Source organism: Pan paniscus, chromosome 13, assembly GCF_029289425.2.
Source record: "Pan paniscus chromosome 13, NHGRI_mPanPan1-v2.0_pri, whole genome shotgun sequence".
In the NCBI taxonomy this organism is placed as follows: domain Eukaryota; kingdom Metazoa; phylum Chordata; class Mammalia; order Primates; family Hominidae; genus Pan; species Pan paniscus.
This window is the reverse complement of record NC_073262.2, coordinates 113278301-113303835: the sequence shown is the minus strand read 5'-3', so window position 1 is coordinate 113303835 and position 25535 is coordinate 113278301. Positions and strand designations below refer to the sequence as shown.

Genomic DNA, 25535 nt, shown 5'->3' with positions numbered 1-25535 from the left:
AAATAGATGATAAGAGTAGAATAAAGCAAATGAAGTAAAATATTACCAATAGGTAAATCTGGGGATTTTTTTACTTTTAAAATTTAAATCCAAAATTATTTCCAAATAAAAAGTTTTAAAACTTCTACCTAGTTTAAACATCCACCATTAAGAGTCCAGTCTCAACTTCTGCTACTAGCCCTTTCCCTCCACACATACCCTGAGCTCCAGTCATAACAACGTCGTTGTCATTTTCCTAAATGTCCTTACCTTCTAGTCTTCCTTGGCAACTGCAAGATCTTATTCAAGGCAACACATGAATCCATCTCCTTAAAATGCCCTTCCCTGATCTCTGCAGACAAATTATTTTCTTTACTGTGAGAAATGATTTCTTTTTACATGCCTACCTTCACCAGAATATGATACAGAAAAGTGAGACTCCATTTCGTGTGACCTTGAGCATGTTACTTAACTTTGGTATGCCTAAGTTTTCTTATTTATAATATGGAGATAACAGCACCTACTCACAGGGATATTTTGCGGATTAACTAGGTTAACTCATGTAAAGTACTTACAAATGCCTGAAAAATAGTATGGACTCCATAATGTTAATTATTATGGTGACGGTGGTTGTGGTGCTGGTGATATGTAACAGAAACATGCTAGAATAATAGGAGTAGGAGAGATTGTGATATATTCTACATGAAACATGGAAGAAACTCATTAAATATTTTCAGGTGAATGAATCAAAGTGATCAGGGATTACACAATTATATGATTATAGGGGACCAGCCTGCCCAACATGGCGAAACCCCGTCTCTACTAAAAATACAAAATATTAGCCAGGCTTGTTGGCGGGCACCTGTAATCTCAGCTACTCAGGAGGCTGAGGCAGGAGAATCGCTTGAACCCAGGAGATGGAGGTTGCAGTGAGCTGAGATCGCGCCACTGCACTCCAGCCTGGGTGACAAGAGCAAAACTCCGTCTCAAAAAAAAAAAAAAAAAAAAAAAAAAAAAGATTACAGGGAAGAAGTAATGAAAGTCTTGACCACAGGAAGAACAAGGAAGTGAGGGGGAGAGAAGATGAATTACTTTAAGCATTTGTCTAGAGCTATACAAAGTGGTAATCAATTGACTGTGAGGTAACAAGGAAGAAATAAAAGCTGTTATAGCATAATTATCTTAGGACCTTCACAAAGCCATAGTTTCGGTGGTAAATTGGGGATATGGCATCAGTGTGCTCATTGGCACTATTTCCATCAGACAATGCTGGTCAGCCTCTGATTGGGTTAAGTTACTTTTCTGAGTTATGCAAGACATTTGTTTGAAAGTTTACTATATATTTGTGGCAATCTTTAATCAGTATGTGGTTGTAGTTATACATTAGAAAGTTATACAGATCAAAGATGGTTTATAGCCATATAACCACATAATGTTATGATGAGACTTAAAAGCAAGGGAGGGACAAGAAAAAATGAAAAATGTAACAGCTAAAACTTATTTTTAACATTAATTTTCTCATCCCTATATGGATTTGCATGGAAAAAATAAATAAGCAATGCAATCCTGGCCCAAAACCCTATTTTATCATGGAAGTAAACTGATTTTTGTACATCAACATAAAATAAAACCAGATTCAACTGCATTACCTCTTAATAGTATTTTATTTAAAAGTTCACAATTAGAGCACTTGTAATAACAGAAAATATTTAAAAGTAACAAAGGCTGCCCTTCGGGAGAGACTTTTTTCTTATATGTAGAAGGAATGATGTCCTTGCCCTTAGAGTGGGTGGAATTCATAGTGCAGTGTGGGACCCCATAGTTCAACAGAATCCATCGTCTTAAGGGAATGAACCTTACTTCCAAGTTATTCCAAAACTGGGGGAGAGTGTGAATGACAAAAATCTGATTATTTCACTCGGGCCAAGTTAAAATCCAATGATAAAAACAACAACAAATCTACATAAACACTGTCTACCATCTGCTGATATAGTCCAGAAAACAAAACTGCAAACCAGTATTCCTTAAAGAAATCCATAGTCTAAAGCAGGAGAATCGCTTGAACTTGGGAGACGGAGATTGCAGTGAGCCGAGATCGTGCCACTGCACTCCAGCCTGGAGAGTGTGACCCCATCTCAAAAAGAAAAAAAGAAAAAGAAAAAGAAAAGAAAAGTCCATACTCTAAACGCCTCTGTCACATTTCTCAACTTCAATATAATGGGAAGGGATAACAATATTCCTGGATTAGCCAAATGGGTGAGAATGAGGATCCAAAAAGAAGCAATACACAAACATCATGATGGAAGGTTCATAAATTAAATCTATATTTCATTTTATCAAGTTTTTAGAGTATTCTGCCCTGTTAAAGTGTCCTGAGTTTGCAGATACTGTTTTAAAAATAGAGTATCTTAAAGTATAGAAAGAGTTCAGAAAATAGAACAGCAACTTTTCCTACCTTGATCACCATTAATCAGCACCATAAAAAGTAAAAAGCTACAAATAAGCACATAGGCAAGCCTAGTCCACCAAAAATACAGTATTAGTAAATGGATGAAATCTCATGAAGAGTAACTTAGGAAGGACTGTAAGGTTTTGAAGAAGTGACTGACAATTTAATTGCAAAAGACACAGAATATTAAGGCATAACAAAGTAAACTGAAATGAAGTTTAGTTATCAATATTCATCTCTGAGAAAGTTGTGAATCAGTTCCTTTAGATAACATGTGGCTCAGGTTGATTTAATAATGGGGCTGGGGTGTCTGCATCTCTATGCTGCTTTTCCAGCACTGTACTGCCTGTAGTGGAAAAGACTCTTGGAGTCCACCTTGCGAGATTTCTGCACAGCTTCAGCAAAAAGTTTGGTCACCTGAAAATATAATGGTAGGAATCAGCACCCTCCATGATATAAAAGTGAATTTTTAATGAATGAAGACAAAAGTCACAAGTGTCTGCCCCCAGTTTTCAAAGGGGTATGGGATAAAAGGCATAAAAGTTTTTTATGTAATGGAGACTTTCTCCCATGTCTCAGACCTCACCATGGGGACTTTCTTTTATATCTCAGATGTCACTGTGAATACGCTTATTTCTCCTCCCATAGGGATTAAAACTGATTCTGCATAAAAAATAAATATGATAGGCAGAAAGTTAATGAGTCTCCACTCTGTTTCTCCCTGTGATAAATTCGATGGGTCATGTCCAAGTGAAACTGAACATGCCTCATGCAATCATTTTCTGTGAATTGAACAAGCACTTGTGCTACATCTGGACCATCATTAACCTGTTGCTTTTATATGGTGGCTTTCATTTAGAAACAATGAAATAAAAGTTTGTATCTTTATTCCATGTCATGCTGTCACTTTTTATTCAAAGGATAATTGTAAGGAGAGAGCCATGGCCATTCATGGCCTTTGATTATCTCAATTGCTTGATCACCAACTGTCCCATTTAAGCCATGACCTACCATGTTAGCATCATTATTTTAGATTATTAAAAATTCCTCTCTATTCTGAAAGTTACAAAGAGGGGAAAAGAGAGATGTGCATCTACTGATTACACTCTTAAGGGAGGCACAGAAATAAAACTCCCATCCAGTCTATATCCAAGGAAAAGACTATACCTGAAAATTAGTGAGGAGAGGGATTCCACTATCAACAGCTGTCCTCCGAATCACATAATTATCATGGACAAATTTAGTGTTGTTGTTGGGAAGGTTAATCACTAGGTCAATGCTGCCATCTCTAATCAATCTGGAAAAATAAACAAAAACTTATAGACAACAAGGCATATTTTATAGTTAGTTTATAAAATACTAACATAAATTGCTCTCTCAGCCATTCAAGTCAATGCCATGCTGAGTTGACTGCCATCTGCCCTCCTCTATTGCTAAGTAGATGTTTAAATTACACTTATATAGGGATTATATTGTGTTCTTGAAGGAATTCTAGTGCAAGTCTAATGGAATGCAGATGTTTGTTTTCTCTTTAAAATGCTATCTGTTCACTGATTAAGAATTGGTAATTTGATAGATATTTACTTATTTTTTAAAAAGAGGTGATCCCTCCACCATTGAATGCCCTTTCACCCCCATGTTCCCACTCCCACATTAACTCTATTGCCTCCTTAGTAGTGCTAATTATTGTTTTACAATGCCCCAAACACGGAGCTATTACATCCTTGGAGGCCTGCTAAGGTTTGAACACAATGCCATTATTTTATTAAAGTGATAATAATTTATGTGTTGGTTTCTCAAGAACGCTAACAAATAACATATTGCATAGAATGGCACAGCCATTCTGTAGGCTGCACTATCTTAAAATAGCAGAGAATTATCTCCTATGTACTTATGCCACATAGATCTTTAAGGGTTGATGCAATGGTATTCCTGAAGATTCACACAATCTGCTGAAATAAAATGTCTTACAAAATCTAATGACGACATGGTCTAAGGCATGAAAACCTGGTCAAGGAATGACCAATTAGGTAATCCAATGGATGACATCATCATAGTACTCAACATAGGTTCCTGTATGTAGTAAGTGCTCAACAAATTGATTTATTATGCACAACCTTAGTGAAATATAGCTGGTCATCTTATACTCGATATACTTATCTATACACAATATAAGTTTGACATGAAATATAAAGTGCTGCATTACATTCTTCATGCTCTCACTTGTTTCCATCAAGGAAAGTATCCTTACTAAGAAGTATTCTGAAACACGTTTCATATCACCATGTACACATGACGTTATGTATTCCATAGTGATGGAGAGTGAAACTTGACAATCATCCACAAATGTATTCATTTTTAAATTTGTTTTAAAAGACTTGCAATCAAGTAAGGTGAAATATTCATATACTGGTTCTCAAAGTTAATCCTCTAAATTATTTCAGAAAACAGTATGCCTAGTTCTTACTTTCTGATGGAAGAGAGGCTGGGATTCTGTCCTTCTTGAGACGGCCATGCCACTGGGGTGGCAGGGACATTGTTGGCGTTGAGCCAGTCTGATGTGGCTTCCGTGGCAAACAGCTGCATTTAAAATGAAAAAATCAATTACCGTATCACAGTGATTTCTTATTTTTATGGAACATGTAATTTAAAACAGAAAGAAGAAGAAATTGCTGAACATGAGAAGTAGTATAGTGCCAAGGATAGAGACTTGGACTCAGAGTCCAGAGGCATGGGCACTTTAAACATTTTTTATATATTTGCAGTGATTTAAAAAACTTAAGAACCTCAATTTTATTTGCATTTCCATTTTAATAATTATATATTTAATTTGAATTTAATAATTCAATGACAATTTCTCATACATTTAATAATTTCTCAATTATTCATGGCTAATTCCTTGTTAGCAGGTCAACAAATCCCCATGGCCACAGGCCCATCATAAGCCTTGGGAATAATTTTGTTTTACTCAACCAGGCTTTGTGTGGAGGTATTCACTGCAAAGAAGTTTTGCCTGTAACTGTCACAGCTAGAATCTATAACCTCATATGAAAACAAAAAAAGGAAAAACATATGGAAATGTATTGGGACTTTGTCTCAATTGTGCTTAAACTAAACTTTCTCAGTTTTTAGTTGGCAACTTCTATTGAATTTGTGGTAATTTTGTTAAAAGTTAATACCAGTCTTTTTAGTGATTTGACTCTAAGTTTTAAAACTACCAAGTTAGTTAAACCTTCCATATCAAAAGGACATATTTTGGGCTATTTCTTTTCCAATATTCTGCAATATTTTGATTTGTGGACAGATTCCATGCTGACAGAAAACAACTTAAAACTAATGAACATACCTTGAAACCTTCATTGTGTAATTGTTCAGCCACACCAAGGAATCTTGGCCGGAATGATTGCTGAAAAGGAATTTCACAAAATTCACTTTCTAGATATACATGCTCTTCATTTATGCAATATGGTATTTCCTTACAACATCTTAAAAGACAATGTTACATGTTGCCGGATGCTTTATATTAAAAAATAACAAGTTTTATCCTTTTATCCTTCTATGGTGAGTGTGAGTTTTAGCTATATCCCAATGTCAATGAAATTCCATCCACATTATCTTGATCCCTGCTTTTCACCTTGTTCTTATCTCCTTTTATTCTCTATTTAATCCACTTGGTCTTTGTAAGTTCAGATCCACTTCGGTTCTACAAGGATCCTTTTCCTGGTCAGGGAGGACTTAAAAGATATGTGGGTTAGGAGCCAGTACCGAGTCAGGCTAGCTGTTTTGCCTATTCAACCTGCTCTTATTTCTTTTTTTTTTTTTTTTTTTTGAGATGGGGTTTTTTGCTCTTGTTGCCCAGGCTGGAGTGCAATGGCACGATCTTGGCTCACTGCAATGCCTTCTGGGTTCAAGCGATTCTCCTGCCTCAGCCTCCCGAGTAGCTGGGATTACAGGCATCCACCACCATGCCCAGCTAATTTTGTATTTTTAGTAGAGACAGGGTTTCTCCATGTTGGTCAAGCTGGTCTCAAACTCCCGACCTCAGGTGATCCACCCACCTCGGCCTCCCAAAGTGCTGGGATTACAGGCATGAGGCACTGCACCCAGGCTCAACTCGCTCTTATTTCTAAGTTCTAATTTTGTACTGCTCTTCAATAACTAGGCCATTTTCCTAGTAGCTTATGCACTAGTCCCTGCAATAACTCAATCTTTGGAACTCATTTTTTCATTTACTCTGAGGCAATAAAAAGTTGTAGCTAAAGAATGAGCTCTAAAGTCAGTTAGCTGCATTTCAAATCCTGGCTTTCACCATTCACTAGTGGTATGAGCTTCAAAAAGTTAATGTCTTTGCCTTCATTTCTTCATTCAAAAACAGTGATGACAATAGTAGTATTTCAACTTTTTTTTTTTTTGAGGCTCCACGCCTTATTAAACTGTGTGACCTTGAATATCTTACTTAACAACTCTACGATGCAGTTTCCTCATCTGTTGAACAGGAATAGTAACAGTTCTTACATTAGTATGAGTGTTCAATAAGCTAATTTAGAAGTAAGCACTACTTAAGTGTTACTACTATAATTTAGCACAGTTACTTGCCTATTAATAGTTCTTAATAAATATTATTATAATTACAATAATTGTTTTTTCAGCCCCCCTAAAAACTAGATTCCTGCCCTTACATCCTAGTTTCCAAGTGTGGGTTCCTCTACCCATGATTACACTTACAACCCAAACTGACTGCCCCCTCATTTATATGCATTTCATTTCCACACAGGCTTCCCTAATGCTCCATCTCACTGTTCAGATATTTTCCTGCAGTCCATTGCTGTGTCTTTCCCAGGAACCCAGGTGGACCTGTCTAGTGTCCAGCCCCTACCTTCCCTGGATTCCTGACCATTGCCATCAGGAGTTCCCTAGTTCTGAACATACTTCCTGTGATCAAGAGCTAGTGTTTGTAAGATAGTGGTCAGAATGAAAGAAAACAACACTAGGTGACCTACCCAAACATCAAACCCTGACCTTGACTTCATTAACATGAGTGTCTGAGTAACTGAGCTGGCGTATTTAAAATCATACACTGTTAAAAACATATCCATTCTTCTTTAAATAGGAACATTCTTGTTGGTTTCCCTTGTAAAAAGGTTTTAAACAGATGACATGAGCTGGTTACTTCAGCAAATGTCTTGTAATCTGTTTATAAACCATATTAGTGATGGCTGGAAAAAATCAAATGATCTTATTTCAGAGTCAGAAACTAAGAACTGTGACAATAAAACACATATGATCCTTGCACAATTTTGACAATGTTTAGCCCATAACACCCCCTAATATTTACTTGCAGAGTATTTCTGAGCACAGATCTAAATCCTAAGAAAAGACCCCAAAGACTATGTTCAAATACAAAATTCTTTCAGATTCTGGCCCCCTCAATCCCAGAACTGCAGTTTTATAAGAGGAAACTATTGGCAAATAGAATAGATAAATGTAACTGAATGAATTTCAGCTGAGGCAGGCTCAGGGATTATTCATGACTGCCTTATAGAACATGAATTTTAACCATGCCCAGGACAGTAGCTTTTCATTTCCACTTAGGACCAAATAGAAAGAAATGAGCTTAGATGCAAGAAGCTCATGGTTAGACATAAAAGAAAAAAACAAGTAAAAAATTTGAGAATAACTCTTAGTGACATCAGGACAATTGGTTAGACAGAAGAATAAGACAATTCAAGTTTCATTCTCCTCAGAAAAGGCAAAGGGCTAAATTTGATGGCATATAAATTTTTTTTCATGTTTTAAGATTCCTTGGTATATAACAAATATATATGAAATGTCCAAAATGAACTTCCGAATGTTCTTAAATACCCCTAATACGGAACATTACATTGTGACCCTCTGCTAAACACAGAATAGACTTCAGTAAGTACCAAATCACATTAGAAGGCTCAGCATAATGATCTCCAACACTTACTAATTGATACATTAATCACGCACTCAACTTTTCTCAATCTTTTATACTTTCCCTAGCAAAAATTCCCTGATAATATGTTTGACAATAATAAGTGCTAACATAACTTTTAACCAGGTTTCTAAAGTACCATCGCTCAAGTAGAGTGGTTCTCAAACTGTGGTCCCTGGCAGAGCAGCATCAGCATTACCTGGGAATTTATTAAAAATATGAAAATTTGAACCCCACCCCAGATCTATTGAATCAGGAACTCTGGGAGTGGATCCTAGCAATTTGTTGTTTTACAAATCCTCCAGGTGATTTTGATGCATACTTAAGTTTGAGAAAGGGGGGAATAGGGGATAGGAAGACTATCCTTCACTCATTGTGTAATATGAAGTCAAGATTGCATTAACCTTGGCTAAAATCACCACGAAAAACGTTGATGGAGGAGTACTAGAATGTAATTTTTTTCTTTGCCATTTTAAAGTAAAATAAGTCAGCAAGTCCTCTAAGACCTGCAGACACCAGGCAGAACCTCATTATGGAACTGTTTCAGTGTTGTCCCCCAGGTGGAAAAGATAAATATCCAACATGACAGTATTGACAGTTCCCAGCCAGGAAACCACTCTACCTTCTGGTCTGGGTGTTGGCTTCCATAGGCACATTATAAACTTCTATCAAACATGTATTGAACACTTGTGACACATAAAACAGCCTCTCTACAAAAAGAAATTACAGCTGTCAGCTTGCATCTGAGTAGCCTCAGATTTAAAAGCTGATTGAAAATACCTGTGTAAGAAACCATTTGTTATGAAAGGTGAAAAGTACAAGCTGATTTATTTTCTTGGAAATGTTTATAAAGAAGACAGTCCTTTAAAAGTGAAAAATATATATATTTCCTCCAATGATCATTTTCACATTTATCCAACTCCTGGCTACAGAAAAGAAAGCCAAGTTAATACTATGTGATGCCTGTGGATTCTACGGGGACCTCTGGATTGACAACTCTATGGTTGTTCCTAATGATTCCATATTAAAGATAAAAGGTTATTCATGTCACTTGGAGTTGTCTTTTCAAATAAAATGCTTGCTTTGTGTTTCTGAGCAATGCTGAAGCGCAGATGTCAGATTGGTACTTGCCACTCCACAAGCATCACTGAATAGCCCAATCAGAGAGGAAAACACAGTGAGTGCTCTTGATCTACTCTAGAGTAAATCATTTATTGTTAAAGGGTCTTCCAGAAAACTTCAAAACAAGGCAGATTGCCTACTCACAGCAACTAAAAATAAATCCTAATGCGATGAAAGGTGGCTAGAAATATTACAGGAAAATCAAAGATGATTTTTGTTGCCATATAAACCTGTGTTATGCCTTTCTTATGTTAGAAATGCCTTGGTAGAGACACAGGGCATGTAATAGATTGAGAAGAATCCTTTGACAAAATCTACATCTTGATTCTTTTATCCTAAGTCCTAGTTATAAGATTGATGTTATGAATATTTCAAACTTCCCAGGTACTTTGACCTATTGGATTTAACTTTGGAAGACCAGAAACAGAGAGTCTGTATGTGTAAAGGAGTAGGGTGGGAAAGAGAGAAGAAATTTAAAAGTTAGAAAGACTGCCATATAACAAGTTCTCTTGGAACTTCATAATAACTCACCTTCAACTAGATGCCTTCCATTGGATTTACTATCCCTAACCCCCATTTATATATTAGCAGTCTTTTTTGTGCTATTTTTCAGTTCTAACTTAATATATCCAAAAGTGTTTAAATGACTTCTTCTGACCAAGTAGGATCACGTTAAATAAAATGTTTTTTAAAAGTACAATGTATCCTAAAATATGGAACCCTAATTACTTTATCTGCAATTGCTATGAAGCTTCGGTAAAAAGTTGAGATTAGATTTGGCCCCATACTAACTAAGAAGTAGTCAAGTAAGTTTTATAGCTATTAACTCTCCATTTAGTATATTCTGTCATGCTTTTTCAGTTTATCAGACTAAGCATTTTTAAAAACACCATGAATGAAAATCCTACCTATAGTAATGAAGAAACTATGCATTAGCTGATCAATTTTGCCATGGCTGTAAATATTTTCTTAAGTATAATTTTATTAAGTTTCTTTAAGTACTTTTTAATATATTTTTAAATCTGTGTCCGTATGCTCTCATGTGCAGAAAGTTCTTCGCAACAACTCATGTAGCTGCTAGAACATTTATTTCTTTTAAAAGGAAAGCATTGAAAGGTAGATTTTCAATAGCCAGCTCTCACTACTTTAAGAAAACATTATTTTTTCTAACAAACCCTCTTTTCCCCTACAAAGCAAAATTCTGTCCACTAATGCCAAAATTACGCAAATACTTCATAGGGATCAAATTAATTTTTGCTTCACATTTCCCTGCAGCACTAGAACCAAACAAGGCACAATTTTATACATCACTGCCTTCTTAAAGTGGCATTTAAAAATGTTAGCACTATTATGATTAGATGTGAAGATGTGGACTAAGGGCATGGTCTCCTCTGAATGCCCCCAAGTCTCACATTAAACTTTAAGCCATAACTGGAAGTTGGGCAAATATTCTCCTACTTGGGACTTAATAATACTTAATACCCATTTATAACATGACGAGTCTATCATATGGTGTGATTTGTCTCTAAACTGCCATTAAGCTTCACAATTGCAAGCCATCTTGTTAGCCTCTGCTCTAACTATTCACCGTCGTCCTTCTGGTACCTTTATAAAGCAAAATCCCAAGTTACTCTTTGCAGAAACTTCTCCAAAGCCACTACCTGTAAAGTCTCCAGAGTCTAATTTGCTAATATTAAGACACCCTAATGAGATGGAATCTAAAATAATCACCCACTGGCTTGAGAATACCTGGTACTGTTCTAATTATATTTTTATTGATTTTTATGTAGCCATGCAGAGTTTGAGCTTATTAAAAGCACAGCAGGAATATTATATAAGACCATTTGTTGTTTTTCATAGGACCCAAGAATTACTAATCTCAAATAAAAATGAATGACCAGTTGGGAAGCCTCTAGTATTTTTTCAGGAAATTTATAAACAGGACAGTTTGTACACTCTTGCAATTAGTAATAGTAATAAAAGTAGTTCCGAATAGTAATAAAAAGCATTCCAAATAGTAATAGAAGTTTCCTATCATTTTGCCCTAAGATTTATATTTAACTTACATCAATAAATTGACAATGCATTTTTTATTGCATAAAGATATTCATTTCACCCTACTTTGACCTAGAAGGCTTACGAATGAATAATATTTCAAGAACTTCTACAGTATACTATGAAATAAACTGACTGTATTAGGCCCATTAAGTCACTACCCTTCAAAAACTTTCAATCTGGAGTGTTAAGTTGAGAAATTTAATCAAATAACATCAATGTATTCAACTTTGAATCCTTGGCATTTAGAAGTGATTGAAATGTGAAGGACTGAATGAATGAAAGGAAGGAAGGGGAGATGGTCAGGAGAGAACAGATATGACTTCAGTTTGAGAAACGTTGGATTTGAGATATTCAAGTGGAGGTATCCAGCAGATTGTTGGAAATATGGGATGGCTGAGGATGTAAATTTACAGGTGGTAGCTATAGATAGAAGAGTAGGTACTATAGACATGGATGAATTGGCAAGGGGGAAAATCAAGAGACAGAGAAATATCAAGAGAAACAGAGGAAGTGAGATCCAACCTCATATAATGCCTATGTTCAGGAACTAAGGATGGAGAGCTAAAAGTAAAACATATAGAAAAGACAAAACCAAAGAATAAGAGATTCATTTTTTAAAGTACCCTGCATCCCATTTAGAACAAATATCCCTTCACTAGAAACATTTTCTTTCTGTCTGTATTTTATTTTTGCATGGGCTGATACAACAGAAGGCAAAATCAGGAAGCAAATAGAGAACAAATGTCCCTTCTTCCTGGAAGTTGCCATAAATGGAAACGTAAAACAAATCTCCCTTCCTCTATACCACAATTAACATTCTACCCTGCCCCTCCCCACTCACCATGTATGACCATGTGCAAGCACACAGCCACAAACCACTTACCTGGATGCCTATCAGGATGCCTTTCTGGGGTATCTTAAATCCTGTGGAAAGCATTGCCTTTAGGAAGGCTGTATGAATACCTTCACCAAAGCAAGCCACCTGTTTAGAAATAAATAAAAAATTAAAATAGAGGATGCAAAGAATAGTCAACCACTCCTACCAAAAATTAAAATTAAAATACACACACACACACACACGCACGCACAAATGGAAAGTACTTTACTCATAGACTCCTTCTGTAGATTTTATTAATGTTGCCCAAAGCCCATGCAATCTGAATCCAGGGATTAAAAGGCTGGCCAGGGCAGATGTATCTTATGTTTTTAATTAAGCATAATGAATGAATAAGCAATTCTTTTTCTATCCAACAACACTCAATGGAGCAACATAACTGGATTCTACTGAGAGTTATTTGGATACAAATCACAGCTTCTGGTCCATAATGTGGTAAGTTTCCGAATGTTAATATGACTTACTGTTTAAATAACAGTATGTGTCATATATACTATGCAGCCGTGCATGAATTTACCGGTCAGTAGCAGAAATGCATAACTGCTGAATTGGTTTGGAGTCATTTCATAGAGCTTATGAGACAGCCTTCTGAGAAATTTAATAACTCCATGAAAACCTCAAAGGAACCTGATTTTTAAAAACATCATTTTCATAAAGTGAAACAAAATATCCTGCTACTAGTCCTGAATACCACAGCCATATGGGGAAAAAACAATTCCAAACAAACTAACATATATAGTAATGTTAGAGTATACAGGAGTTCCATTTAGGTTTACGGTAATTGTGCTACAATATAACTACAAGTCAAATAGCCAATATAATTATAGAACAAGTGGTATATTTGAACCTGATAGGAGTCAATTCTGCCATGTATATCATCATTTGGCACAGGTACAGAACCACCATTAGAGTAAATACAGGGCAATTAGGCAGGAGAAGGAAATAAAGAGTATTCAATTAGGAAAAGAGGAAGTCAAATTGTCCCTGTTTGCAGACGACATGATTGTATATCTAGAAAACCCCACTGTCTCAGCCCAAAATCTCCTTAAGCTGATAAGCAACTTCAGCAAAGTCTCAGGATACAAAATCAATGTACAAAAATCACAAGCATTCTTATACACCAATAACAGACAAACAGAGAGCCAAATCATGAGGGAACTCCCATTCACAATTGCTTCAAAGAGAATAAAATACTTAGGAATCCAACTTACAAGGGACATGAAGGACCTCTTCAAGGAGAACTACAAACCACAGCTCAATGAAATAAAAGAGGATACAAGCAAATGGAAGAACATTCCATGCTCATGGGTAGGAAGAATCAATATTGTGAAAATGGCCATACTGCCCAAGGTAATTTATAGATTCAATGCCATCCCCATCAAGCTACCAGTGATTTTCTTCACAGAATTGGAAAAAACTACTTTAAAGTTCATATGGAACCAAAAAAGAGCCCTCATTGCCAAGTCAATCCTAAGTCAAAAGAACGAAGCTGGAGGCATCACGCTACCTGACTTCAAACTACACTACAAGGCTACAGTAACCAAAACAGCATGGTACTGGTACCAAAACAGAGATATAGATCAATAGAACGGAACAGAGCCCTCAGAAATAACGCCGCATATCTACAACTATCTGATCTTTGACAAACCTGAGAAAAACAAGCAATGGGGAAAGGATTCCCTATTTAATAAATGGTGCTGGAAAAACTGGCTAACCATACGTAGAAAGCTGCAACTGGATCCCTTCCTTACACCTTATACAAAAATCAATTCAAGATGGATTAAAGACTTAAACGTTAGACCTAAAACCATAAAAACCCTAGAAGAAAACCTAGGCATTACCATTCAGGACATAGGCATGGGCAAGGACTTCATGTCCAAAACACCAAAAGCAATGGCAACAAAAGCCAAAATTGACAAATGGGATCTAATTAAACTAAAGAGCTTCTGCACAGCAAAAGAAACTACCATCAGAGTGAACAGGCAACCTACAAAATGGGAGAAAATTTTCACAACCTACTCATCTGACAAAGGGCTAATATCCAGAATCTACAATGAACTCAAACACATTTACAAGAAAAAAACAAACAACCCCATCAAAAAGTGAGCAAAGGACATGAACAGACACTTCTCAAAAGAAGACATTTATGCAGCCAAAAGACACATGAAAAAATGCTCATCATCACTGGCCATCAGAGAAATGCAAATCTAAACCACAATGAGATACCATCTCACACCAGTTAGAATGGCAATCATTAAAAAGTCAGGAAACAACAGGTGCTGGAGAGGATGTGGAGAAATAGGAACACTTTGACACTGTTGGTGGGACTGTAAACTAGTTCAACCATTGTGGAAGTCAGTGTGGCGATTCCTCAGGGATCTAGAACTAGAAATACCATTTGACCCAGCCATCCCATTACTGGGTATATACCTAAAGGATTATAAATCATGCTGCTATAAAGACACATGCACACGTATGTTTATTGTGGCACTATTCACAATAGCAAAGACTTGGAACCAACCCAATTGTCCAACAATGATAGACTGGATTAAGAAAATGTGGCACATATACACCATGGAATACTATGCAGCCATAAAAAATGATGAGTTCATGTCCTTTGTAGGGACATGGATGAAATTAGAAATCGTCATTCTCAGTAAACTATCGCAAGGACAAAAAACCAAACACCGCATGTTCTCACTCATAGGTGGGAACTGAACAATGGGAACACATGGACACAGGAAGGAGAACATCACACTCTGGGGCCTGTTGTGGGGTGGGGGGAGTGGGGAGGGATAGCATTAGGAGATATACCTAATGCTAAATGATGAGTTAATGGCTGCAGCACATCAGCATGGCACATGTATACATATGTAACTAACCTGCACATTGTGCACATGTACCCTAAAACTTAAAGTATAATAATAATAAAAAAAGAAAAAAGAAAAAAAGAAAAAAAAGAAAAAAAAACCACTGATGGCTAAATTCATTTCTTAAGCAAATTACAATTTCTGTGCAAGAAAAGTTCTTATGACTATAACCTTCAGCTGGTCACCAGTACATGTGGTTGCTGCTTTTCTCTCCACAGTGAACATTTTACTCAGTCAAGTACTGGGCAACTAACTTAAATAAGGTCAACCTAAGTTAATGAGTCTCAAATTCTATTGAAAAGAATTGGGTAATCCTATCATAGTGCAGATGCAACAACACAGACGAGGTTTTAAAAATTTTCTACAGAACCATAGAAAGTAGTTAAATGTGCCATTAAAGATTAGGACTAATATCCCCACTTTACCACTAGGAACATAAAATGCCCCTTACTTGTATCAGTAGCTGAATGTTTATTTAATCCTACAACAAGCCATTTGGACACTGAAAATGTCTCTTTGAAGCATAATTAAGATTTTACTAAGCTAGAATTCTGATGTCAGTAATAAAACAGACCTCGTAATATTATACTGTATGACACTTGGAATTAACGACTCTTTCAAATAATGGAAGAAAAATTCTCTTTATATTTGAGAAACAGATATAACAAAGGGGAGCTGAATTTCTCATTCTTTCTTATTTTTATATTTCAATAACTCCCATAACATATGTATGGATGCAGAATGAACATAAGCACTGAAAACAAATTTGCCATGCTAAAGAAAACAGCATGGGCCGGGTGCGGTGGCTCATGTCTGTAGCGGGCGGATCACCTGAGGTCAGGAGTTCGAGACCAGCCTGACTCACATGGAGAAACACCGTCTCTACTAAAAATACAAAATTAGCCGGGCGTGGTGGTGCATGCTTGTAATCCCAGCTACTCAGGAGGTTGAGGCAGGAGAATCGCTTGAACCCAGGAGGTGGAGGTTGCAATGAGCTGAGATCATGCCATTGCACTCCAGCCTGGGCAACAAGAGCGAGCAAAACTCCGTTTCAAAAAGAAAAGGAGGAAAGAAAAATAAAACAGTATGAGGGAAAATAGATCTCTCTCTGATCTGAACCCTGGGCCATCTAAAATCAGCATTACTAGTAGTAGCGACCATGGGATCAAGAAGAACCTGAAGACTGTCTCCTTAAACCGACTGGAGATGAAACGTACATAGCGCCTTCATTTAAAAGTAAGGTTTTTTTTGCCCTTAAATTAAAAGAAGCAACAAAGAGGCAAAGAGTCCCCTTTCTAAGAGTCCAAATACAAACAGGACAGCCATTTATTCCTGACTGCCTGCCTTCTTGTCTCACTTGGCTTCTCATCACAGATCTTGCTTGTAACCAGGCAACCATATAAAACATCACGTACTTTGTTGCAATTAAGTATTTTATCCTTTTAGGTTTTCCTTAATACCAAGAGGAAACAATGATGGCTCACAGTCTGATATTGCCACTCGGATGTGCACTGATGAGAATCTGAAGGTTGTATCTAGTAAGTCTGTCAAGGGCTAGGTGATTCATAAAATGTCCTGACACTGACATGGAGAGAACTTTCTAGAATCTGACAGCTCTTTACAAGAAACACATTTCACAATCCTAAAGAAACCTTCAGCTGACACAGCCCCAACACAAGTGAAGAGGGACATCCAGTGGCCGATTCCATTATAGTTTTTAGATAATCCCCAGGAGGTTAAAAGTAGTCCTAAAATTTTGCATGTATCTGCAGATTCCACAATGTTTAGGTCTATGATCTTTATAATGCTGTCATTCTCCATATTACTAGTAAAAATCAAATGATCTAATTTCATGGCAGCAAGGCAGGGAATGAAGTGCTGTTACAGAGAGACCCGAGAACCTTTAAATAAAAAGTAAGACACAGAAGATATTTACTTGGATGTCTAGATAAATACCTGGAAGATGTTCTCATGTGAAAATGAATTAGTAACACGTGTATTATATTCCCATGTTAAAATATAAATAAGAATTTAGACCCTATTCAAAATAGAAGTAAAATATTTTTTAAATTCAAAATTCATAAGCTCTTTGAGTCTTACTCTGATAGCAGATGTTTTTATTCCCTTTATTTTACTGTATTCAAATCATAAAACCATAGATTTCAAAGTAGATTTAATGAAAGCTTCCATGGATTATTAACTAGTTACCTCTCCAGTGGAAGCCATCTCACATCTCAGAATGGGGTCAGCATCCCTCAACCGGGGCCAGGAAAACATGGGAGCCTGTTGGAAAAAAAAAAAAAACAGGGAGAAAAATTATGTGAGGGAAAAGTAGAAAATGAATAAGAGAGGATAAATATATTAGCAAATCATCTCTCACAGAGTTCACTTAGGCTACAGTAGACATGTAAAAAATCTCTTGGGTCCAAGCATCCGACTTGAAAGATGGCTTTAAAACTCCATTCCAAGAATTTCTTGAGCTCTTGGCCAAAACTTTAGGTTAAATAATCACAAATTAATTCTGTAAATAGGGCCCCTGAGACCAGTCTGGACCAGTGTTTCTAATCTGGCCCATGCATATTCCTATTGGAATGATTTCAAAGTCCACTGGGCATTGGTCTCTCCAGACAGAGTTCAAACACATTTTTTCTCTTTGATAGGCTTTGGAAACATTCCTCTTCTTGTTCTGATCATTTGAACTTGCAACAAGCCACCTTGCCAGAAATGGCTGTCTGTAAGCCAGCTTCTGAGACATTAAACTGTTGTTGACACCTCTTATAAGCTTTGAAAAACATTCTGCTTGGAAACACCTTTGTGCAGAACTTTCATATGAACTAGAGTATAGGAGTGCCTCCTTTTCATTTATTTTACTGATGCAATTCATGAAAAACTAAGTTCTTGTTTCTTGCTATATGTCCACTTATCTGGTACATGGAGGAATTTTATCAATTGCTCCATTGATTCTGGCACCCAATCTAAATTATGATGGGAATTCTAGCTTGGGAGTCATTTCACTGGATCATCTTGGTCAAGTTACATATTTCTGCATTTCAGCTTCCCTATTTCCCCATCTGTTGATACCCATTAGCCTCACTAGGGCTATTAAGATTGACAATTACTAAGTAATTTGAAAAAAACTAAGATTTATATACAAAGCTAACTAGGGAATGAGTAAGCTAGAAGATACAGTGCATTTAAAAAATGCATATCTACCTGTAATCCCAGCACTTTGGGAGGCCGAGGCAGGTGGATCACCTGAGGTCAGGAGTTTAAGACCAACTTTGCCAACATGGCAAAACCCCATCTCTACTAAAAATACAAAAATTAGCTGGGCGTGGTGGCATGTGCTTATAATCCCAGCTACTTGGGGGCTACTTGGGGGGCTGAGGGGGAGAATCGCTTGAACCCAGAAGGCAGAGGTTGCAGTGAGCTGAGATCATGGCACTGCACTCCAGCCAGGGTGACAGAGCAAGACTCCATCTCAAAAAAAAAAAAAAAAAAAAAAAAAAGCATATCTATCCATCAATATTATTTTTAGTTAAAAATTCATATATCAATTTACTAAAAGAAATAAGCATACTCCTATAACTATGAATAAAGAAACATGAACTTAAAATCCATATATAGAATCTCCAGTGAAAAAAAATATTTTTCAGTGGCTACTACTTGTTGGTCTCAAAAAAAATTTCTCTATTTTTCTACTAAAAGATTTAACAATATATGTTTGTCACAGTCTCCATGAATAAAATGCCACCTCTCCTCCCAACATAAAAAGTCACATTCCATCTCAATGCACTATAAAATTCAAGGCATCCTACATTATCAGCTTAAACAAGATTTTTAATTCACAACTTCAACTTAAAGCTCCCATCATAAAAGTCAAAAGTCCAAGTCTGAGCTGTAACACAATTATGGTTGAAGTCACTAGTACATATAGGAACGGAAACCTTTTGAAAACATCAGAAATTTGTCAATTTTACATAAATATATCAATATTAATGTTACATAAATATATTAATTTCATTGTGCTCTTCATCTACGTAATTCAAATACGTTTATATATCACTAATCCTCATGCCTGTCCAGCCAAGTAGTTAAAGGTCATAATTCTGTGCACCATCATACTGATGCAGCTAGGAGATCACAGTGGCTTTATTATTAAGGTATTATTTAAAATATACATATGTATTGGAAATCAGTGAACAAACTTTAAATTTTCCTGGTCACTCTTTATAAAGGTGTCATCAATTTCAACAACCTCACAGCACCATATACAGCAACAGCTGTCTCAATTTTTCAAATGGAAAAATCATGCCACTGAAGAAAATATATACTAAGCAAAGGTGGTCAATGTGGTAGGAATTTAATCAACCCCACAGGCTAACCCTTTTTACAAAAGTCATGTAAGAGTTGGCACAATTCAAGCTTTATCCTAACAAGGTGTGTCTTGGATTTCTATTTACCAGCTAAACTAGCACCATCATGTGTCAGCTGCACAAAAAGCTTATAATTCACTCAGCTAATTGGTTTTGAAGTTATACAATTCTAGATAGTTTTAAAAATTTTTTTTGAAATGTACAATAGTTCACATAAAGTTGCCTATAGTACAACTGCAGTACATTATTGAAAGGAAATGCAAATCCCTAGTCCAACCCTTTAGTTAGAAGGTTTTAAAAGTAACAAGATTTTTGATGACAAATTGTTCTTTTAATTTCACTAGAACTCATAAAATGACTAATAAATTTTTGAAAATGTTACCTTAATTGCAACATAGTCAGCAGGAATTATGGGATGGTCCAATGTTGGAAGAGGTTTCTCATCAACATTCTCTCCAATCATCACCTTGGTGGCCACATCAATGAAGTCAACCCCAAGAGTCTTGGAAACAAAGGGGAAGGATCGAGAAGCTCTCAAGTTACACTCAATCACCTGAAGAGATAAAATTCAAAATGAGAAAGAGGACTTTGAGAGCCAGTAACAACAATATTAATATTCTCTCTACCACTGGTTTCCAGCTGTTATTAACTGGGGACCAGCTCTTGTTTTGCTAATCTTGTCTCTTTTCTCCTTACTGCTTGGATTTTTCCTGATACTTTCAGTCAGTATCTTTGAACTCTAACTTTCTTTCATGCCTTTTTCCAAATTGCATTCCCATGCACTGCTGACAGGTTTAGTTTAATGCAGAGCTCAAATAATGCCATACCCCTCCTGAAAACCTTCACTGGATGTCCACTGGCTTCAGATTAAAGTCTAGTCCCTGAAGGCGTTCTGTCCTCTTGCTTCATTGGAGACCTCACTATCTTTATCTTATACTACCCTCCTGGCCTCAATCTTACTTTCCCAGTTCACCCATTTTACTCAGTAAAATCATCTCACTCAACTGAACTATTTACTGTCTCCAAATATGCTCTTTTCTCACCTTTACAGATGATGTTCTATCTATGTGTAATAATCTCTCTACCATCGTTAACTTGTCAAAATTCCAACCATTTTGCGAGATCCAGTTCACAATACAAAATCTACCTTGAAGTCTTTTATGATCTACCCCTAACCAAGCATAGGATGCTCAAATACATGCTCATGCACACACACTGGCAAATACGTTCTCTCTGCTCTATAATTCCAATACCATTTTATTTGTACATCCCCTCTAGCAACTGTGATACTCTACTTTATAGTTTTCTACAAATTTACCTTCTTCCCAACCTTCACTAAATTACAATATTTTTTGAGAACAGAGGCTTGCTTAATACATTTTTGCAGCCACCATATGACTGCGAGTAGGAGGTAAATCAATGCTGGTTACTACTATGGTCTGGATGTGGTTTGTCCCCATCAAAACTCATGTTGAAATTTGGTCCCCAGTGTGGCCATGATGGAAGCTGGAGACTAGTGGGAGGTGTTTGGGTCTGAGGGGTGGATTTTTCATGAATAAATTAATGCTATCCTGTTGGGGTAGCATCCTTCACCTAAATTAAAAAGGATAATCAGAGTCTGGTAGGAATAAATTAATTCCCACAACAGTGGGCTGTTAAAAAGTCTGGTTTCTTCAGTTTCTCTCCCCTACTTTCTCTCTCACCATCTGATTCCTCTGCACCTGCCCACTCCCTTGCCACTCTCCACCATGAATGGAAGCAGCCTGAGACCCTTACCAGATGCAGCTTTCCAATCTTAGACTATCTAGCCACCAGAATCATATGCCAAGTAAACCCCTTTTCTCTACAAGTTACCCAGACTCAAGTATTCTGTTATAGCAACACAAAACAGACTAAGGCAGTTACCGATTAGTTAAACTAAGTAGACTAAATTAATTAGGACTAATCTAGTTCATTTATCATTTTTGCAAATGGTATCGTCTCTGGGTAAGGAGTAAAGCAGAATTTCAGTACACAGAATTTATGACTACTCTACACATTCCATTTATTTATGATAGTCTGTCTCACCGTATCCATCTTTACTATACTGTAGGTGGCATACAGTGACCTTCCCAGTGGATCAGTATGCTTTACAAAGCTGTAACTGACTTATCAGTGCCACCAATAGCCTGGGCCTTCAAATAAGGTAGACATTATATGCTATGCATCATTCCACACTCAGACACAAACAGATCCAGGGGTCTCAGTTGCTCTTTGTCTGGTGTTCACAGAGAAGATTACCAGAGAGATGCAAACCAACATGATGTAACACAGTGGTGGTGTCCTCTCAGGCACCTTGGCATTTCTTACCAAGACATCATTTCCTTTGACAAGAAATTGGACGTTGAATGGACCAGAGATGGCAAAAGCCTTTGCAATCTTCCGGGTAGCATCCTTCACCTGAATTAAAAAGCATAATCGTATAGTGTGCTAAAGAGCATATCTTAGTTTTTGAAAACTTTCTAAAAGGCACAGTACCTTAAATTTGGATGTCTTTAATTTCTCTTCACAGACAGCTATATATCTACATTAATAATTATAATGGAGGGCACTATTAGGCTTCTATTAACAAAATAATATGCAATAAATACACACAAAATAATAGGAAAAGAACAAATAATTGTACACGATTATCTCTCTGCCAAATTCCCCTATCTACCTACAATTATATAACCTGGTTTTACATTGAGGGTTAAATGAAATCCTTTCAGTCTAGTTGCCTTAGCACCAGAAACTGCAGTCCAACCTCTATATCAATGTAATGACCTACCTGCTGGGAGGTACAGGCCCTGAAATTACATGGTGCTGCAAAGAAACCAGAGAGATTTCTTTTATGTTGCTTTTCTGTTGCCCTGGACTCTACAAGGTTAGATATTATGTTCAGAAGGAAACAGTGTTTCCCTGCAGGGAAGCCCTGCATGTCACATACAGGAATCCCTGTATTCAACCAGAGCCAGAATGTCCCTATACCAAGAGGGGGCATTGATTACAAAGAGCAAGAGCTCCTCACTCATTATGCTCACAAGAGTGGTTCAGCAATGTAATTGGGTATAAAACGAAGTAGAGTCTATGACACATTGAGCTCTGAGAGATTTGGAAAATCCTGAGTTCTGAGGATCACTTATCCTGACATGAGAAACTGAAGTACATCTGAGATCCAAGGACTTTTTTTCTTTAATGCTTCTGCTATTACAAAGTATCCTGCTACCTCTACCTTCTAGAACAAAGACCTTCAGAATCCAGCCCAATGTACAACCAGAGAGACAGGTCTGCCTGAATTCTGATGGCAGGGTCACTGGAAAAGCTCACTAAAAAGAGCTGAGCCTGAGCCTGATCTAATATACCTAAAGACTAATGGGACCTCCTCAAAGGTTATTTAAGATGATAGGTTCGGCTGGGCGCGGTGGCTCACGCCTGTAATCCCAGCACTTTGGGAGGCCGAGGCGGGCGGATCACGATGTCAGGAGATCGAGACCATCCTGGCTAACACGGTGAAACCCCGTCTCTACTAAAAATACAAAACATTAGCTGGGCGCAGTGGCGGGTGCCTGTAGTCCCAGCTACTCGGGAGGCTGAGGCAGGAGAATGGCGTGAACCCGGAAGGCGGAGCTTGCAGTGAGCCGAGATCGCGCCACTGCAGTCCCACCCGGGTGAAAGAGCGAGACTCCGTCTCCAAAAAAAAAAAAAAAAAAAAAGATGATAGGTTCTAAATGTACACCTAGCAGTGCATATTGAGTACTAAGGCAGAGTCATTATTTTTGTTAAGTTCTTTATACGGCTGGCTCTCGGAGCTCAAAAGAGATATCAGAAAGTGCTGTTTGGAGGTGAAGTCAAGGGTGAGAAGGGAAAGCATAGATTCCAGAAAGTTCTCAAGTGACTGGTCCACACCTGTTTCACCACTCCTAACTGAGAAGCATTGCTTCAGATGCCGCTCACCTGTGTGTGGCCCTGAAACATTAGAATCCCCAGGAGCAGCAGTTCTCTAACTGCCATCCCCAGACTAGCAGCAATAGCATCACCTTAGGGCTTGTGAAAAACGCAAATTCTGGAGCCCGATCCAGAAATATGAAATCAGAAACTGGGGGATGGAGTCCAGCAATGTGTTTAACAAGCTCTCCAGGTGTCTGTGATGCACATTCAAGTTTGAGAGCCCCTGTACTCGCATACAACCAAAGGGGCTCAAAAAGACAGTGAAGAAAATTGTTATCTTTAGAATACCCAGGTGACTCAGAGCAAGGAAGTTAGCCTCATCATTAAATTTAACCTGCAGCATATCTTACATTGCTACCTAGCTTTAAAAAAAAAAAAAAAAAAAAACTTAGGTGTTTTTTTCTGAGTGTTGCCTTTTCCCTTCCACTTTTATTTATAAATGATGACCTTTTCAATGGCCCCTTGGCTGATGGTTTGTGTGGGCAGCATCAGAGTGGCATCTCCCGAGTGGACACCTGCATCTTCAACATGTTCGGAGATGGCATGAGAGATAACCTGGCCAAAAAAAAAAAGGATTTTAGAAAAAGTTTTCAGGTACCTCCTTCAAGGAAGCTACTCCCTCATCCTCCCCTTTGGTCCTAACAGATGCACTGAGCACTAACTAGTTCCCTTGCTACATTCCTGATGAGAGCAGTAGAAAATGCTGCCTCTCTGTGCAGTAACAGATTTCCTGTAGAGGCAGCTAAGAGTGGCTGAGAGCCTACCTCCCTCATCCACTGATTAGCATGGGTATAAGTAATAGGAAAAGAGTAAAACTAAACCAATTCATGTTGACTTTTAAGAACAGGATAGGAAACTAAAGCATTTGAAAAGCACTTAAAATATCTTTATCTTTTAGGCACTGGGAAAGAAAAGAAGGTGGGAGAGCTCAATATCTATCTAGGTAAATGGTATAACTTAGGTGGACCAAAAATAAGTCTCAAAGATCTCATCAAGAGATCATTAAATGGAAGTTTGAAAGAGGAAGGAGTCGAAAGGAAAAATATTCTAGTCCTTTTTTAGAAGTAAGGAAATAAAAGTAATGTAATAATAAATAACCCAGGTTCATGTGACTGGTATGTGACTGAGTTAGGATTTTGAATATTATCTGTCAGATTCCGAAGTCTGTGGTCTCAATCACTATAACCTATATGTTAATAATATGTGTGTCCTTGGGAAATGATGAAGCTGAGAGTAAGGGAGAATAATTGGGTGGGTATAAAAGACTTAAATAAATTACATAAGAGATTTGCTTATCAGATTTAGAAACGTCTTAAAACAGTGACATTTGAGTTTCCATCCTTCTGTTCTGTGACCTGGGCAAAGTGCTTTACTTACTTAGTCTTGGTTTCTGATAAGATAAGAATAACAGTGGTACCTGCTCATAGAATGTTTGTAAGGATAAAACAGACCACATATAAGTAAGAGCTCATTTTTTACAAGAGCTTATTTATAAAATAATAAGAGCTCATTTTTTGGTGAAGTGTCTGGAAAAGGGGAGGCATTCACCCCACTGAGCTCAGGCACCCCACCCCGCTGAGCTCAGCAACCTGCAGTTCTATGTCCATTTCTTAACATGGCAGTTTAAAAACTATGTGAATAACCTGGAACATTTCCAAAAGAGGGAGTACAGGACGATGTGCAATAGTTGATATCTGAGAAAACCTTAGGGAAAGCACATATGCTGGCAACCTAGAGCCAAATAAAGCCAACAAACCAGCATTATTTTACCAGTACAGTATTTGAAAAAGTACAAATGTCTCTAGGCCAGTCTTACATTCTCCACTTCCATATATAGGTATCACGTTCCTCTTATTTTATA

General features: G+C 37.3%; 1 protein-coding gene across 5 annotated transcripts in view; it reads right to left on the bottom strand.

Annotated features, from left to right (window-relative positions):
- Positions 1-1627: 1627 nt before the first annotated feature.
- The window catches only part of CPS1 (carbamoyl-phosphate synthase 1), a 201153-nt gene continuing 177245 nt past the window's right edge, over positions 1628-25535 (bottom strand). For all 5 annotated transcript variants that reach the window (XM_014344058.4, XM_003806965.5, XM_014344059.5 and 2 more), the window contains 9 exons: positions 24122-24229; positions 22055-22144; positions 20088-20258; positions 17538-17612; positions 12448-12546; positions 5775-5834; positions 4896-5008; positions 3596-3725; positions 1628-2845 (listed from right to left, as the gene is read on the bottom strand). In XM_014344058.4, the coding sequence (XP_014199544.1) occupies positions 2747-2845; positions 3596-3725; positions 4896-5008; positions 5775-5834; positions 12448-12546; positions 17538-17612; positions 20088-20258; positions 22055-22144; positions 24122-24229 (945 nt within the window). In that variant the 3' untranslated portion in view covers positions 1628-2746. The remainder of the gene's footprint in view (positions 2846-3595; positions 3726-4895; positions 5009-5774; positions 5835-12447; positions 12547-17537; positions 17613-20087; positions 20259-22054; positions 22145-24121; positions 24230-25535) is intronic.